General features: G+C 42.1%; 1 protein-coding gene across 2 annotated transcripts in view; it reads right to left on the minus strand.

Annotated features, from left to right (window-relative positions):
- Positions 1-18,458, minus strand: part of ulk2 (unc-51 like autophagy activating kinase 2) — a 42,591-nt gene that overhangs the window by 22,801 nt on the left and 1,332 nt on the right. For both annotated transcript variants that reach the window (XM_068712239.1, XM_068712231.1), the window contains exons 2-7: positions 13,904-13,996; positions 13,651-13,692; positions 5,647-5,679; positions 4,315-4,351; positions 1,007-1,180; positions 544-617 (exon numbers count right to left, since the gene is read on the minus strand). In XM_068712239.1, coding sequence (XP_068568340.1) covers positions 544-617; positions 1,007-1,180; positions 4,315-4,351; positions 5,647-5,679; positions 13,651-13,692; positions 13,904-13,996 — 453 coding nt within the window. The remainder of the gene's footprint in view (positions 1-543; positions 618-1,006; positions 1,181-4,314; positions 4,352-5,646; positions 5,680-13,650; positions 13,693-13,903; positions 13,997-18,458) is intronic.

Genomic DNA, 18,458 nt, shown 5'->3' on the forward strand with positions numbered 1-18,458 from the left:
ATTGTAAATTATATATTTTTGCCAAATCTGAAATGTTACCAGTAACATTTCCCGGTTAATTGTACTGCTACAAAGTTTTCCTGTGAAGCAGAAGTACACAGTAAGTTGTATACAGTCGAGTTGCATGTTTTTTAGGTGCTCTGGGGCCTTTTGTAAGTTATTTCTGGGTACAATGAGTTAAACTAGTAACATAACTTGATATTTTCATATCATAATAAATCTATAGGTGTTTGGGGCCCTTTTAGAAAGGCAGCCCCAGGCAATTGCCTCACTTGCCTCACGGTTAAGTCTGCCCCTGGTGTTGTTGTTTTTTCATACTGCTGGATGTCATGGCGGGTGTATTGCTGAGGATCATAGGAAGAGCAGCGTCGACTGTTTTGTTGTTTGCATGAGCGGTTCTTGAGAAAGGCAGCAACACTACAGGCCCAACATTGGGCCCGTTGTGAACAGGCATGTTTTGAACAGACACTGCTCTAGTTTTAAAATGACTGACCTCAGCTGCAATGCTTCACACACTAAACATACACAGTAAAACACACTGACCATGTACATGGGTGACCCGCACAGTGTGGCCGCCATCATGTTGCTCTGGAGGTACCGTGCAAAGCCAAAATCAGCTGCAGAACAGAAGCATGAAACAAACCAGTCAGTATACATTAATATGTATACGTTATTATTACTAGGAACACAAACCAGCATTGCTGGACACTGGAGAAAGCCTGAAAGACAAACATTCGTAACTGTAACACACCGTCTTTCACTTCAATGCATTAACTACAATACTTTTCAAAATAAGATGTTTTGAGTGTGGATAGCATAGTAGCTATTTGTTTGATAAATATGTACAGAGAAAATGAAATTCTCTTCTATACCCAGTGCATTTTTTTGTCTTTAAGGAATTGTTTTATTGCAGCTATAAATTTGGAATCAATAGATGCTCTACATCGTTTTTATTTCAGCCCTCTGACACAGTTATGAAATTACTTTTGCCATCTAATTCTGTCACCTATTTTGATGCGGATGCCACTGATGTTGGACTTCTTGCGACCCACATATGACAGCAGGATGTTCTGCGGTTTCAGGTCCCGGTGGATGATTCCTTTGCTGTTGAGGATGCGCATGGCAGCAGCAATCTGCTGGAGGAAAACCCTCAGTGTGTCTTCTCTCAGAGTCCCCTTTGCTAAAGAAGGAGAGATAAAGAAATGATGATTAGTGAATGTAAAAAACTTTTGTTTGTTTACAAGGAAACTCCACAGGGCACCTTTAAGTAAGCCAGCTCATTGTGATGCACTTTCTTTTGTTTCCCTGGATAACCGTCTTAATGCTGACCATTCAGGTGCTTCCTGCTGCCTCATGAAGCACATGAATGACTCGTTTCCTTGATTTGTACTGACATGATGCAAGATTTAATACAATTCAATTAGAGTGACTCCTCAAAGTGTCATCTTATCCTTTTAAATATTTGTGTGAAATTGTCATAATTAGTTTATGAATCCTAATCCTAATCGGATGTTTGTGCCAAATTTGGAAGAAATTCACTCCAGGCATTTCTGAAATACCGCGTTCACCGAAATGGAATGGACGGAAGGACAGATTAACTGGCACGGAGGCATAAAAAACTGCATTATCCAAAACTCCATAATTCCACAAAAAAATGCTTATCAGCCTCACTTGATTTAAGCTAATAATTGGCATATTATAGTAATAATCCTTAGGTAAACAGAGTAAATTGAGGCAGTGAAGGTTCCCTGGTGGTAGTGAAATAAATCTAATCCAGTGTGAGACTAAGAGGATTCCTCTCTCTCCCTCTCACTCCATCAAGTCATTGTGATTACAGTGCAGGCATGGATCAAACCAGTAAGCTTACCAACATTAATCTAGGATTTGGGGGTTTGCGGCTCTCTGCCCACCACAGTGGACCAACTAATAGTGACATCCTCTTATTTAATGGAAGATGGCCGTTACCTACACATTGTTCACAGACTTGGTGAAACAAGTGAAGTGAACACAGAAGCCCTCCACCAATGTGACCGCCAGTCACAATGACTAACAAGTTCAAGACTGGCAGCCAGTTGGGTCTCCAGAGCAAAGTAACACTGGTGGTTATGAAATGACAGCTGTGGTTGTAGGAGTTGTTTAGTAATACTCAGGACTCCTGGACCCTCCTGTCACCAACAGGTCTGACCGTGACCCATTTTGTAACCAGCAAGTTTGTACATGTGGGGCAGGTACATTATGCAAAAGTAGAGCGATAAGAGAGCTGTTCCAGCAACACAATCAGGTTGTACGGAACAGAGGTGTAAACACCTGGGGTTATCTAACAGATGTATTGGCAGACTGCCATTCAGTTGGAGGGATATGAGATTCCAGAAGCCGACCTGATTTTAACGCTATGAAACTATTCACAACATTGTGAGTGTGCAGCGAGTGTGTTAGTTCTCATTCTGAAGCTCAAATGCTGGGACAGTTGACTGGGTAGCAGATACCCAGAGGTGTTCGGGAGAACTGTTCAGTTTAGTGTCCCAATGAAAGATCATGTGCATTGTAGCTATTGTACATCAACTATAAAGACTTTCAGTCAAAGTCCACTTGCTGGAGTTCCTCCTGAGATGTCACCACATGTGATGTGGCAGGAACAGGCTGTAGCTAAAAACTCTAGAAGACACAGAGTTTCTTATTAATGTGTTTAAAAGGACTGCATATAAGCGTTTGTGAAAAAGACAATATTTGTATTTAATCCTAGGTTGTTGACCAAATCAGGAATGTCTTTCACTCCGAGGATTACAAGAGACATGGATTTAATAGAGCCTTTTGCAGATTGTGAACAATGACGACGTATGTAATTGTGTGCATGCAGTTTAGCAACAAGTACGTCGCAGTGCAACAGCGTGTCAAGCTACTCAAGGGCAGTAACCACCAAAGATTGCTAATGCAACCTAAAAACGGAACATTCTAGAGCTGTGTGCAATTGGTGAGTGGATAGAATACATTAACCTAGCATGTAACGTTACACCCGTGAGAAATAACGAGCATACAAGTCACTGCATGCTTTGGATCACATCATCTGTGGTCATGTACACAACGTCAAATACCATGAAAGAGACTCAGAGTTTTGAGTTTGCAGCCATAGACTCTCAGCCTAAAGCATTGGTAGTTGCTCGTACTGACTGAAACTGTTAACAAAAACATATGTGTCGTGATAAAAAGCTTTCTATAAATTTCAAATACATATTAATTTGTGTTTATTATCTACGCCAAACATCTAGAAAAGTTGCAACGAGCAACCATAGGCTGAAAGTCACCAGTTAACAAGGTCACTTGTTTAACCGAAACACCTGTTGCTCTTAAACGGTTGTGATCCTGTCTGAATTCTGTAGAACACGAGTCCGCTGTTGGAATATTGATTCTTACAACCGAGCGTGCAACAACCAGACATTTTGATGCTGGTAACAGCTTTACTTTAATGTTTAAAGCTTGCTAGCTCGTCTGGACGGCTGATGGGGCAAAACGCCACTTCTGTTGCAAACGTGCGTGTCTACTTTTGATGACGTCGACTGTAAAAGGGTCAATTACTGTTATCTACACTGCATACCAAATTTGGATATCACTTGCAAATTCAGACCCAAGCTGTCAGAGTGAGACACCCTACACCCATGATGTCACTGGCAGCATAAAGATGGCTAGACTCCAGTGGTAATGCAAACCTAGTGGTTGAAACAGTAAAGTAACCGGGGCCATCACTCGGAGTGAGTGTGCCTTTTATTTGGGTTTCACTGGTGCGACAACTCACACTTTGGCCGAGAGGACTGTACTGTTGGCAAGCAATCTGGATTGCCTGCTGTTCTTTATTTTACCGATTGGTCTGTTCTGAAATATGCAAAATAGAACTTCCACCGTGCATTATATTGAATTTCAGCTTAAGCCGACTTGTTGCAGTATGACTAGAAATGCTGACCTTTGTTATAGACTATCACAGAGGCACAAACACTGTGTTGTCTGGCTCTGAAACAGAGAAGGAAGCCTTTGTACAAAGCTGTAGTGGTTCCTACACTCACCTCCCCCACACAGAAACATACAAATATCCACACACACACACACACACACACACACACACACACACACACACACACAATTACCCCCACATGATACAGAGTTACAAACTATCCATCACACATAGAAAATAAATGCACACATCCCCACACATTGGCTCACAATAGCTGCAGTCACATGGCTTTTCCTCCTCTGCAGCGTGAGTGACTTTGTTTTGATGAAAAACAAATGTGTGTTAGGCAGACAGATTAGTGTGATGCTTACCTTGCAGATAGTCGGCAAGATCTCCTCCATTACAGTACTGTGTGGGGAGAGAAACATCTCTATCAGCCATCACTAAATTCAGGTTCAACAATGTCAAGCTGTGAAGTTTGGTCTTATGCATGCGTGCATGTTTGAGTGCGTCTGTGTGTATGTGCATCAGTGTTAGTACTAATCCTAGCCCAGATAATGGCGGGCTCATCAATTCATCTAGTGAAAGTCTGTAGCTTTATCTGTGCTAGAGTGCAGTCAGTTCTCAAGAGGAACAACAAGAACCGATGAACAACGTTGGTGTAGAAGAGTAGAAGAGTAAAAGAGAATGAGTGGATAAGCAAAGAAGATAATTAAGTTATAGTCCCCTTCTGCTCAGTGGAACCCTGTATACTTCACCCTGGTCCCTGATTCTGAGGTGAACTTCCTGTACTAACGGAAGGAAAAGCAACAGAAAACCCACGTGGGCTTCAGTGCTCCTTCGCATAGATTGTCAGAACTCTACTGGAGGGATGAACAGCATCCTTCAAAGATATATGACCTCATTTAGTGTTTTGTTGATGGTGGTGGAGAGTGCTGTCTGATTGAGTTTATTCTTTGCCTGAACTAGGGCGCTTCAGCACTGGGTCATTTTTTTAATCGGTTTTCCGTTTCAGAGCAGAAGTGCGTTTCCTTTGCTTAGCGTTGCCAGCTTTATCCTCCTTTACTTTTACACTTCTACATTTTTTAAGGCAAGACAGTAACCTTTTAGATTCTCCATATGTCATTACCCAAATAACGCCCATTTTGGAGATTATTTTTTGGAACCGCTTTGAAAACATAACCAAAACTGTGTGATTAAAAATGTCTAGTCCAATGACAGCTGATCCAGACACACAAGATTCCAAAGGATTATTGATGGAGTATAGAGTAGAGCTATGTTAACATAGAAAAAAACAAGATGTTAAGGTTTTCAGGGAATAGGATTCCTAGAAAACAGAGGGGCGTGTTTTCAGTGAGGAACTTAAGGTGCAGTCATAGTTTGTTTTCTGCCGTGCAGCCACCTGGGTGTTGCAAAATGAGCAGAAAGAGTTGGGGAGGATGCAGATGTGAGCTTGTCAGCAAACTAAGACATTAGAAATTATTGACACGTCTTTATTGTGATAAAAAAGAGCAGAGGATGAGAGGCTGACAGGGAGGGGGGGCAACAGGACAGAGGGGGAAGAACACATGCTGACAGACATCATTTATGTAACAAGTTACAACGAAAACAAGTTCTCCCAACACATGTGACAACATATGAGAAGAGGATATGAGCTCTGACTCATCAAATACCCACACAGACAGTCACGTTTCTATACATACCTCCATGACCAGGAAAACAGAGTTGGGTGTTTCCTGGAAGAGAAGAGACACAGAATCAGATGCTATTTATCCAGAAGCAGCAGTCAGCTAAACCCCACAGCCACTACGACAAATACACAGCAGTAACACCAGCACTTGCTGTTTTTGATAACCATGCTACCTGTTTTATGAAAACGCTATTCAATGCTGACGACAGATGTTCAAGTTATATGTTCAGAGTAAAATGACCCCAAATCAGTATACAACATTGTATAGACACAACACACACTGGAAAACATCAACATGTTAAAATACTTGTAGCGCTTAAGAGTGCATTAAGAATATACGATTTAGGTAAAAAAAAAAGAAAACATTCCACGGTGCAGCTCATCTGACATGCGAGCCCTCGCTAATGGGCTCGTTTGGTAAGTAGCTCAGTCTTTTCCAATCCTATACATTGTTGTTTCCACCTCAGGGCAGCTGGTTGTGGGGGATGGGCCACCGGGGATTACATAATGATACAAATGTATTGTGTGGATTAGAGGGAGGGGGGTGGGGTGTAAAGTGTCACACAACACACAGACGTAGATGCTAGTGAGGACTGGCCATCGTCACAGAAGAATATGTTACACAATCACAGAACACCTAGTAACCAACAACAACAGCGACAAGAGTACTTCTAAGAAGAGCTGCTGCCTGGAGAAACGTTTATTTCATGTTGTTGTCTCTGGCTGCTGCTGACAGTTGCCTGACTTTGGTTTGTTGCCTAATTGCTCAGCAATGAGATGCATTCTAAGAGGCAGGTGCTGACAGCAGCACACAGGGCAGCCTGTGTGTGTGAGGGCTGAGAGGAAGTAGCTGCTCACAGTTATGAAAGTGACGACCTCTTGAACTGTTTCCACAAACACATGTTTTCTAGAAGGCACTGTTCACACATTGGCTGCATCTGAAATAAAAAAACAAAAACTGATGGACTTTGGACATTGATAGCTCGCTGGTGAGGGCTGGGCTCCAAAACATTCCTTTCCAGAACTGAATATTCCAAAACAACTGATATAAATAGACCCCTCTGTCATCATAACCATGTCACACTCATGTAACCGTAGAATCTGCAGGCTGGGTGGAAGGATGACATGACTGTATCATCCTGAGTCTTGGAAACTGACAGGACAATGCACACAAAAACACTTCAGACTGCCAAGAAGAGCCCATGTGAGACAAATCAGCACTGGGTCTGGTTAGTCGGTGAGTTATTGCGTCACACTCAAGCTCCAGGATTTCGTTATGCAACAATATGGGGGATGGGATATGGCCAAACTGGAGAGGGTGGAGAAGAGTGTGTGTGTGTGTGTGTGTGTGTGTGTGTGTGTGTGTGTGTGTGTGTGTGTGTGTGTGTGTGTGTGTGTGTGTGTGTGTGTGTGTGTGTTTGTGTGTGTGTCCTGGGGAGGGGGGAGGTTTTGCATTTGTGGTGAGCCAGCGTGCTTTTGTCACACAAGCGAGAAGAGTAATCTGGGGTATTCTGGGTAAACTGGTGTCATTTGGGAGTTAAGTCTGTGCTTTGACATAACAACACACACAGGATGATGGCAGCAAGAAAACAGTTACTGTGTGCCGAGGACAAAAGGTCAGGACTGCTTGTTGATTTGCAGTGTGGTTCCATCTCGGGTTAAGAGGGGAGGATGTTTACTGAGTCACAGATGTACACTTTGTTATTTCACATAAGTGCTGATATGGCCACGTACAGCACACACACAAAACAGTGTGCAGAGAAAGGAAGACTACGTCCCGTAAAAAGTGCACTTGCCTGCCAGAACGTAATGAGTCGTAGCAATAATGCACTTTCACGTGAAGCGCAGAAACAGCGAACTACAGACATCTTTATGGAATTATTTCATCCGTATTCAAAACTATGTAAGGGGAAGAGTGGAATTATGGTCCTCAAGAAAACTTGTTATGCAAGAGAGACAGATGTACTGACGATCATGTGAGTGTTTTTGCTCATGTGCTGATCAAACATGTTACACACCGAGATGCACCAACAAGGATTTTTAAACTCAAATAAATCATGGTTAGCTTAAAATTGAGAAAGATTCCATTCAAACCTCTCTTTTAACTTGTTTACCCTAAACTTAAGACTACATTTGATTCTGTTGCACCAAAACTCCAATTTATAATTTGATCCAGTATTAATGTTGCGGAGATTAAACTTTTAAAATGGCTGCTTTTTTTAGACAGTTCCTGAACATGAATCCAGTTCCTCCAACAAAGGTATGGGACAGACTAAACCCCATTGAGTTGTATGATGCTGCTGCTGAATGTCTCTAAGGTTGTAAGGACACTGTGATGGAAGTGAACATTGAAGATTGGACCAACAGGCAGTCTCTTATGTGGCCATACCTGTATTGCTCCATTAATTTGGCCAACAAGTTTATTCGCAAAGGAGGAGAAATTAGAGCTTCTTTGCTGAGCCATTATGACTAACTAACTGACTTTTTCGCTAGCAAGCTAGAAAACAATCTAATGTTTTGTTAAGGAATACAGAGCAGCTGAAAGTTAACGGTTCCCCCTCTATTACAGCCTACTTACTATATCCCAGCTGAACACTTTTTATTTCATTTTGCGTAAGCAAACATCTTCACAGTGATTAAACTTGGATTCACTAAATTGAGAGAATTGTACAAGAGAGCTCTGCTTAACTTACATCTTGATTCATTTAATTTAAACCTAGTTTTGTTAAACTCTGATTCATTGAATCTAATATCAGTTCTAATCCTTGTTGGTGCCACCCTGTCTGGGTACATGTTCCATCCATATGACTGGGTGTGTGTGCGCCTGTGCCTCGCTGAGCAGTGAGTGTTTTCTTCTGAGCTTCTGTCCCAGCTCGCTAAATGTCTGGAAAGCAAAGCTGTGTAAAGGAATGTGGACAGAGGCCAGGGGGGTTCTAGCGTACTGCAGGTTTTCTAGGAAAACTCACGGAGCTCAAAAAACCCTCTGAAAGCATCCAAGAACATGTAATTCCCCTTTTCTTCTCAGCCCTCCTTATGTCAGTCCTGCCTCAATGCCTTATGTAATTAGGACACACACACACACACACACACACACACACACACACACACACACACACACACACACACACACACACACACACACACACACACACACACACACACACACGACTGGGGGCCCCTCTCCAGGCCAGAACACAATGTTCATTGGGAGTCTACATTAGCTTTTGTAAAGATTGACACACAGACCAAAACATTTCATAAACAAACTCCAGTGGTGCACGCTCACATGCACGAAAAGCGCACACTGCCACCTCAACTATGTGTACAAAGCAAGGAAAGTGTCAGATAACAACACACTCAGAGGGAGACATTACCCCACTATGCCTTTATAGAGAACATAGTTGTTTGTTGCTATATTAATGATCTGAATGTTAAATACAGCTTTAATATAAGTATTTATTAGGGCTGTACACAAATCAGAATTTCAAACCCCTCAAATTGACTGAGGGGTCACCTAAGGATGATAAAAGCCTATCCTTTGCAGTATTTGGCAGTTGGGGGATTTTAAAGTCTGGCCACCTTAAATTAAATCTTTGTTAATGATTTTTCAATGTAAAAACAAAACAAACAGACCTCCTGTTATCTCTGCTGTTGCTTCACAAAGATCCAAACTGCAAAGCTGTACTGTGCAGCATGAGTGAGAGAGAGGAAAGAGAGCCGGCCATAGAGACAAAACACCTTATAATTAGCCCGTCTAGTCTCACACTGCTGCAGCTTGCTTAACGTTAGCATCTCCACGAAGGAGGACCGGGAGCAGCTCAGTGTGTGTTTAAGACCGTCATTAAAAGCAGTGAAGGAGCAGAGCTCCTCCAAACTACAGGCAGAATAAGGATCTGCACTCTGTCCCACATGCAGCCCTGCAGCCTTTTGTGCACAGCTACTCTGTGAGGCAGGCAGGGAGCAGCTACTTCTTTACCCGCTGTAGCAGCTGCTGATTCTCCTGAAAGCAGCCGCAGGTTTGCAGCATTCATAACAGCTGGCAGACTTTAAAAATATTTTATCATATTTTACAGTACGCCTAAAGGCCTTCTACACATTGGGGGCTTGAAGAATACACGAAAATGCAAAATACTCTGCTTTGAATATTTTGTATTAAAACTATTCACACCAGCAGTGATGCAAATTTGAGATGGTTGCAGCACTTTTTCAATAAAAGCTTTGAATGAATGTGTGCAGGCAGAGGACCACCATTGACACATGTAGATGTGGTGGTAGCTCCATAGGCTTCGCTATATTTATGACAAAAATACACTCAACATGGGAAAAGAAAGTCAGAGGGTTGAATTCGAGCAGCAGATATTAAGACGATCACCACTCACAAACTCTTCTGACTACTCAGCCAGACCGGACAAACCAAATACCATCAAAGGCAGTGTGACCACCCCAGGAAGAGAGGGAGGAGAGCTGGGATAAGAGCTACGCTAGCACAGCTAGGACCCAAGGTTATTCAACCAGCCTGCTCCTGGCTAAAGTCCAGTCGCTGGAAAGTAAAATGGAAGACTCCGTGAGAAGAGGGGAGGCGGGCTCTGTGTTTACATCAATGATGCTTGGTGTTCAAAGGGAGTCAAAGTTGAAAGACATTTTCCAGTTTGTGCATCCTTGATTTCTTTCTTCGCCTCCTCTCCTCTCACCCTTGGGAGATGCGAGCGGAGGAGGCAAGGAGGAGAGGCTGGTTCTCCCGCACATCAAAAACAACGTCCCAGCCAGCCTGGACCCTCAACCAGTTTGTATACAGAGCCAACAGATCCACAGAGGATGGCGTCTCCACTGCTCTCCACTCAGCCATCACACATCTTGAAAATAACAACACCAACAACATAAGAATGAGGTTTATTGATGTCACTCTCCCCCATGAAACTGATTGGTTAACTTAGCACTGTGGGCTCCAGTTCGTCACTCTGCAACTGGTTATTAGACTTCCTCACAAACAGACCCCAGGCAGTTCCAACACCAAACACATTTCATGGGAACCCATCTTCTAGCTTTTAAGATATTTCATTACTGACACACTAACAGACATTGTGACACTGCTGGTGTGGCTAACAATGTTCTGTGTTAAATGCATCCATCTATTCTGAACCAGATCTTAGTCAGGGTTAGGGCTGGGGTTTGCATTATCAAAAGACTAGAAACAAATACAAATTAGGCCTTACTTTGCAGAATTATGCTCGAGCATTACTTTTATATTTAAAAGAGAATATACATATGCAGTGCATTCTGCCCACAAAGTATTTAGGTCTAGCTATTACACAGGATTCATTTAGTCTGACCTCTGCATTGACCCAATCTCCAGCCCCTTTTGGACCTTTCTTGGAATTAGTTTGAACTCCATATGGTTAGCTTTGACTATTACTGTGTCAGAGTACCTGTAGCCCTGAACCATAGGTGAACCACTGCACAAGAAGCATCATGTGTAACAAAAGGTCAAACAGATGGTCACCCTTTATGAGGCTCCTATTGACTCAAAGACTTGCCCTTTGGCAGCAGCCTGTAGCTACACCACAGAGAGGTCAGAAGGTTGGGTTTATGGGTCATTATCATCAGCTGTCTGGTTCTCTACCGCTTTCAACACAAGTGCTTTCTTAACATACCTTCTCAACACAGATCCTCACTGTCTGCATCAACTGTTTAACTGAAGTTGTTTCATGCCTGTCTACATGTTGGAAATGCTTTAATGGACAGACATTAAAAGATCTCTGCCTTTTCTAATCAAATGCAGGCTATGCGTGACCAGACAGTAGCACAGACCAGCACGGGCTACATTTCCTGTTCTGTTGGGTAAACCGAGTCCTACAGCACATAGGACCAATAACAACAACAGCTGGTGAGGCTGGGAGAAGCCAGACTGGGGATTCAAGAAGTGTCGATGAATAATAATGTGTGGAAACAAAAAAATGGAAAAAGTGAGAGGACTGTACAAAATGATCTAGGAATGGAACTGATAAAGGGGGGGGGGGGGGGCAGCTGCCAGTTGGTATTGGTTTCCAAAGGGCTGAAACAAACCAGACTCTATTGACAGTCACCAACAGAGGAAATGCACATCGTTACACAACATAACAGACAGACCATCGCTGCAGGGGACGGAAAAAAAGAGCCAGCTGGTAAGAAAAGGAGAAGGGGAAACAATGTCGGGACCTGCCCGGTACACGTTACAGGCAACAGAGGCAGAGGGGACGAAGCAGGCAAACACACACAAGACACAGAAAGAGGACGTGCATGAAGAAACATACTCAATCCAAACACCTACCATCACCATCAAATAACATCACTAATGCACTATAGCAGTGTAAAAAACAAGACCGGGGATAAATGCTAGAAACAGTCATCTTTGAAAAATACACAATCTATGTGTATTCATTTTTAAAACCCTTTTTTAATCCACCGGGATCTGAAAGTGCACATGTCAGGAATATGTGATCCCTGACTCTGCTCGATGCCGAGCTCCCAGCCAGAGGACAAAAGTCATCTGAGCTGCATTTTGCTCATTTAACTTGCCTCAACCCAACGAGTGGACTGTATATGTGACCGTGCACTGACAGTATGGGCACATACTTCATACTCATACTGCACATTTCCCTCAGGCTTCACAGTTTGGCCAAAAAGCCTTCAAACTACTTTGTTTAGGTGATGAGTTAGTCTAGTAAAATCTATTCTTAGAAATGCATGGAATTGCAGTTTCACACCGAGCTTTTTGCAAACCCAACTTTTGAGAAGTCTTGCCCCATAATGATGGACCGATCGACTGACCAATTATTGCAAAGCAGTGTGGGTCTTTAGTCACATGAGCACACATAGAAAGCCTGATCATGTCCTGTAAAGTATCCACCGCAGATGGAAGGACTTTAGCTGGAGATGCCTGCAGGTGACTACATACCGATACTAGACTTACTTTACTAACTTTAGTGATAATAACCCAATTATTATATCATATAGACTGAAATGACTTGATCATTGCTGTAATCATTACATTCAGAAACATTGGTAATAAGGACAAACTGCTGGTAAGTCACTTCAATTACACAAGTAAGGCAGAAGATGTTATCTCATTGGATGCTGTTGACAGCTCTCAGCCTCCCCTTTGCTGAGTTAACGCCGTGTTATCACATGTTGAGAGGACAAGCTGCGGCTCAGCAGTCAATGTCCAGAGATACTGAATGAAGGGATTAACATACTGGTGTGGTGATCTTCTAGCGTTAGCTGGTCACTACTCAACTGCTGTTCAGCTGCAGTCTACCTAAAGCTGATTGTTTATTGGCCAACAGACTTATCACTCTTAACATAGAAAAAAAAAAAGAAATGGTGTTAAAAATATAATGAACCATCTTTTGCTACACCTACAGACCGGTGGTAATCTGTGTTTACCCAATTAAAGACAATAGTTTCATACTGTTTGTCGAACTCGTGTAACTAAGCTTCTTATTAAAGTATGTAAAAATGCGTTCTGACATCACAGAGTCTGCCCTTGACTTGGTTGTCAGTTCAATCCCAGGCTCCTATATGTCAAAGTGTCCTCAAGCGAGACAATGAACCCTAAGCTGCTCCCCGGCGCTTTACGACAGCCCACTGTTGTAAAGCCCACTGTAAATGCAGAGGTATGTACCTGAATGTATATGACAAATGTCATTTTTGACTTTATAAAGGGCTCAACTGTTGCTATGGTGCCTTCTGGCTTAAACCCTGTTTTGTCAGGTTTATGGTAGAAGCTTTGCTAAGACTGACTCAGCCAGCTGAGAGGAGAGAGACAGGGGACATTCTTACTCAGCACTAAACTGAAGGACTAGCCTATAGCAACATTGATCGTCTTGATTTGTGGATGTTGATTCCTTTGACTAGATTCAAGTTTTTCGAACACTGGAACAAGCAAGCTCTCAGAGTGTTGCAAACACTCGATGGAGATAATTACTGAAATACTATTGAATACTTCATTCTCCATTAAGCTTGTATCAAATTCACTTACCTGGACATCATAAAGTGCCACAATGTTTTCATGCTGCAGCTCCTGAGCAAAAACAGAACAGAAAAACAAGGTGCATTAACGCAAACATTAACTTAGCTACAGCAGCTAATGGAATCACCTTCACAGACATTTCTATCAAGGAAGTTGAGGCTTCTTTTTGTCAAACGGTGCAGACTCACAGAAGGTCAATGTCAGATCATTCTTTAAATACATTGAGGAGATAAGTGAGAGCCAATTAAGCCTTAATGCTCACCTTCAGGATTTTGATTTCCTTGCCGAGAAGGATCTGGGACTTGGACAGGTTCTTCTTATTAATGCTCTTTATGGCCACCTCCCAATCTGTCTTCTGAGGAACACAGAGAGCAGGATGGAGAGGAAAGAAAAGATTAGAACAACTTAAAGCAAAACCTTCATCCCAATGTCCCCTTCACTCAACCTATCAAGTATAAATGACTGATGATGTAACACATTCACCTTGTACATGTGTTTCAAGATATTCAGTTTGGCATTCAATTTGTTTTGATTCTGAATGCCTTATGAATCAAATCCATACAGTGTTATTAATCTAATACAGTCTGCGGTCTTTGGTTGAGCCACCCATCCATTTCTTCTTAAAGTGGAACATATCATGCTCATTTTCAGGTTCATACGCGTATTTTGGCTTTCTACTAGAACATGTTTACATGCTTTAATGTTCAAAAAACACATCTTCTCATATTGTCCGTCTGAAACGTTCCGTTTCAGCGCCTGTCTCTTTAAGTACCCCCTCGAAAAAGCCCAACCTGCTCTGATTGGCTGGTGAGAAAAACGTGGCGCACCTGTGCAAAAGTAGTTCTCAAGCCGTGTGTGGAGCTACTTAGATGTGGGACGGTATGTTCTAATGAGTCTGCACGTCCCATAGGAAGACGAGACTGAAAGGCTTGTTAGATCACGTTTTCTGATGTAGGCAACCCAAAACAAAACTGACTGGGTTGTCTTATTTTTAAGTTTGCGGGTCGGTAGGGACTCCTCAAATATCCAAATGTATGTGTACTGAAAAAGTGACATTTAGTTATTTTCTTTGTAAAGTTGGTTATATTATTTTCATTAACATCCATGCACTTAATTGAGTTGTGTTTAAGTTGGCAGGTCCTGGGGGCTGCTGCTGGGGTCTGGTTGGTCTACAAAAGTAGTCCCAGCTGTATAAGGCTACAGTAGAGTGCTGATTGTTGATTGGACTGCACCATGTTCCTCCTGCATCATGGGGAGGAGCGGTGTCTTCTAGTTTGATTCTTTCTGTTATTTCTTTGGCCAAATGGTGTTTTTGATATGCTTGTTTCATGATCTTTCCTTTGTTCATATTGGGTAGTGCTATAACGGACATGTTTGTGGTTACTGTGGATTGTGATGTTGGTTATGTAAATGGTTATGTTTCAGTCTATCCCCCTGCGTGTCTGGATGGCCTGATCAGCCGCTCAGTTTGTGCTTCTCAGTTCTCCTCTGATAGCGCTTCACTTTAGTACTTCAGAATCATTGCCAGAATTATTTTTGTCACTTCTTTTGTCTATCAAAAATAAAAAAAGAGAACATTTTAAAAAGCAAACACTTGTGTCTCTCTGGTTTACCAGCTGGGTCCCTGACAATTCAACAACCGCTGGATGAAGTGCATGACCCAGCTGCTGTCCATTAAAGGAGAACTTTGCTTTGCCTCAGGATATTGTTCAGTGGAGGTGGTAAGCCATCCTGAACGTCTCATCTTTTGATCAATGCATTTCGTAGGAGACAGCATTATAGTTACTTATTTAAAATATGGCATTTGCTGTGTGAAATAGCACTGCGATTCCTTTTTCCCTTAAGTTTAATTTAATAAAAAATGTAATATTTGTGAACAACGTAAGCAGAGATATGTGTTTGTTTCAGACGAGGTGGCCACCTCTGCAACCCAACAACCAATGATTCAACAAAAATGAGTCACTGGAGGTTTTGTGTAACACATTTGTTTACCTGTAAAGCTTATTTCACATGTGATTTTTGCATAATATATCACAGTATATATATATATATATATATATATATATATATATATATATATATATATATATATTTCATTTTAATTATATAACTAAGCACTACAGAAGGAGTATTTTTTTTTAATATTGTTTGTGTATGTGTGTATGCTAGTATGCTAAAAGCATAGCCTGCTGGCCTAAATAGCATTGTCAGCATCACTATGTGAGCGTTGACAAAAGAAGTATGGAGGAAATTCTAGCCGTCCCAATAACACCAGGTCACTTAGGTTTCTGACAGCTCGGCCAGCCTATTGCGCTGAATGACGCGCTGAATGACAGGGCACTCAGATGACAGCTGGAACGAGAGCCAGGCAACCTACTTACTCTGAAAGCTAAGTCAGACTGAATGAATGTTTCCACAGGAGCTCTTGAAGCAGGTATTTAAAGGCTCCTGGAGCTCAAAGGCTCTCAGGACATATGCTGCACACGCAAACACCCAACTAAGGACACACTGATGGACCCGGGGGGGGGTTCGGTTCTGTTTCTATGCCCATGAGAAAAGCACATATAGTATGGACAAATGAAATCAACATCAACACAGCTACAGAAGACAGTCTCTGAATAAAAGGCCATGCTATCCAAATGAATCTAGGTTAAAAGGAGATGTTCTTGTTCTAGGGTTGCACTCCGCCTAAAGCCTGCCAGAGAAGCTAGCACATGAGTGAGTGAGTGAGTGAGTGAGTGAGTGAGTGAGTGAGTGAGTGTGTGTAAAACACTGCCAGCTGAGCTGCATCCATACCCAGCTCACTGTCAGCCTGTCCAGCCAAGTGTGACTGAGCTACGAACACTTCCACTGTAGAAGAAAAAAAAAATGTGACCCCACTGGCCCATCATGTAATGCTGGAGGGTGAGGAGGTGTGAGGGAGGGGGGGACGTTCCATAAAAACGTAACTGATGGCTAGGTAGTGCACCGCAGAATGGAAAGTTAAGCAGTGCAGAGTAAGCAGTTGTCCTCTGCTCAGAGTCATGCTGCAAAGACAGAAGCACCATGTCATGTTCCAGAATAACGCATGATGTCATGGATGAATCAGAGCCCATTGGAGACGTGTGAGCAGCGGAGAGATTAGCGTCAGCAACACTGCAACCAGAAGTTGGCCCAACGGGTTGAGATAGAGCAGAGAACTATGACAACAAAGGAGTGGCAACATACTGAATATCTCGTTTAGACAATTAAAGAGATTGACTCCAGCCAATGTGATCCTCAAAAATGTTAAAATAGAGTCCATGTAGCTTCAGCTGACTGACATTTTTAACACAGAGATGACTAAAGAGTTTGACTTTTGAGTGATGTAATGCATCTGGTGTGGCATTAACAGAACAGGTATGAATGTCTCCCAAGGTATTCGTCCATAAATTAGTTGAGATATAGATAGATAGATAGATAGATAGATAGATAGATAGATAGATATCTTGGATTCATCTTCCTATAATATTATTATAGTCTTCAGCCTGACATTATATCCAACATGACATACATTTTCTTCAAGTGTATCCAGTGTAGTAAACTTGATTAGCATTCAGAAAGAGACTTTTATATAACATTGGGAGCTTCTATTCATTTCTTTGGGGATATTTACAGCTACATATTATTTTTAAAAGCTTCTCTTCCCTTGAAAGAAAGCACCAACCTTTGTCTTAACAACCTAGTACTACATTTAGGCTCAATGATTAATCAATGAATCAAGAAAATAATCAGAGAATTAATCAGCAATGAAGATAATCGTTAGATGCAGCTCTTCTGTTCACCCTTTTACATCCTAGATTATTTATACTAAATAAATTTGCCCCACATTCATACTGAGGGAAATTAAACAGACCATGTGTCATGTTGCTAAAAACTGTAGCTTTTTATATATTTTTGCAGACAGAGGTCCAGCTGTTGCAATAATCCGTGAAACAAAGTTTTCAAATTATGTTAATGTATTTTTATATATTTTTTGTTAATCGGTGTACTGGGAAACTTCCTAACAAATTCAAAAACAGGACTGCTTCTGCCATCAGCTTGTTGTCCTGCCACATGTCTGCTGATCCTTTGAATAATTGCTTGAGATTACAGTGTAACAGGAGCCCGTATGTAACATCCAACACTGCCTAAGCATGAAGCAACCCATCACGCTTGCTGAAGTCAGGTGGCTCTAACCATCCTGTTCCTCAGAGGTGGAAATGATCCTACTAAATGGCAGATGACAGGACTTTTGACAGTAAATACACTGATCACAAGCCAGAAGCTTTTTAACAAGACAGGAAGGCATGTGAGCAGTGGACGGATGTGCAGCGAGATGAGGTGATTGTTTGCAGGTCTACAGTCTGCTCCGTTTCCCAGGCGGTGAGGCTGAAGTCATTGATGGTCGCTCAGCCCGGGCTACATGCTCTAATGTGGCTTTCATTGAGGAATTCAGCACCATCGGTTTCACACCAGTAGCAGTGGGTGCAACATGACATCATCTCCTTCATTTCTGTCACATATAAACAAACATCCCATTCCTGCGTCGAGGGTACCGAGTGCATTCTATTTCCGAGCATTATGTTGATAATGTCATGCATCCAGTGCTTCAGTGTGAATGAACCTCGTCCAGCTCTTACATAAGGGAGGCTTGTATATTTAGAAAGGCAAAAGGAAAAACACTGCACCCCATCCTCCCTCCTCCCTCCGTACGTCAGCAAGTCATTCACTGCTGCCTGACTCATCCATTTCATGAATGAACCAGGCGGAATCCATACACCTACACAACTAACATCAGGATGGTGAAATGACACTGA

Source organism: Cebidichthys violaceus, unplaced genomic scaffold (assembly GCF_023349555.1).
Source record: "Cebidichthys violaceus isolate CVI_PGR_0920_01 unplaced genomic scaffold, fCebVio1.0.p SCAF_1, whole genome shotgun sequence".
Taxonomy (NCBI): domain Eukaryota; kingdom Metazoa; phylum Chordata; class Actinopteri; order Perciformes; family Stichaeidae; genus Cebidichthys; species Cebidichthys violaceus.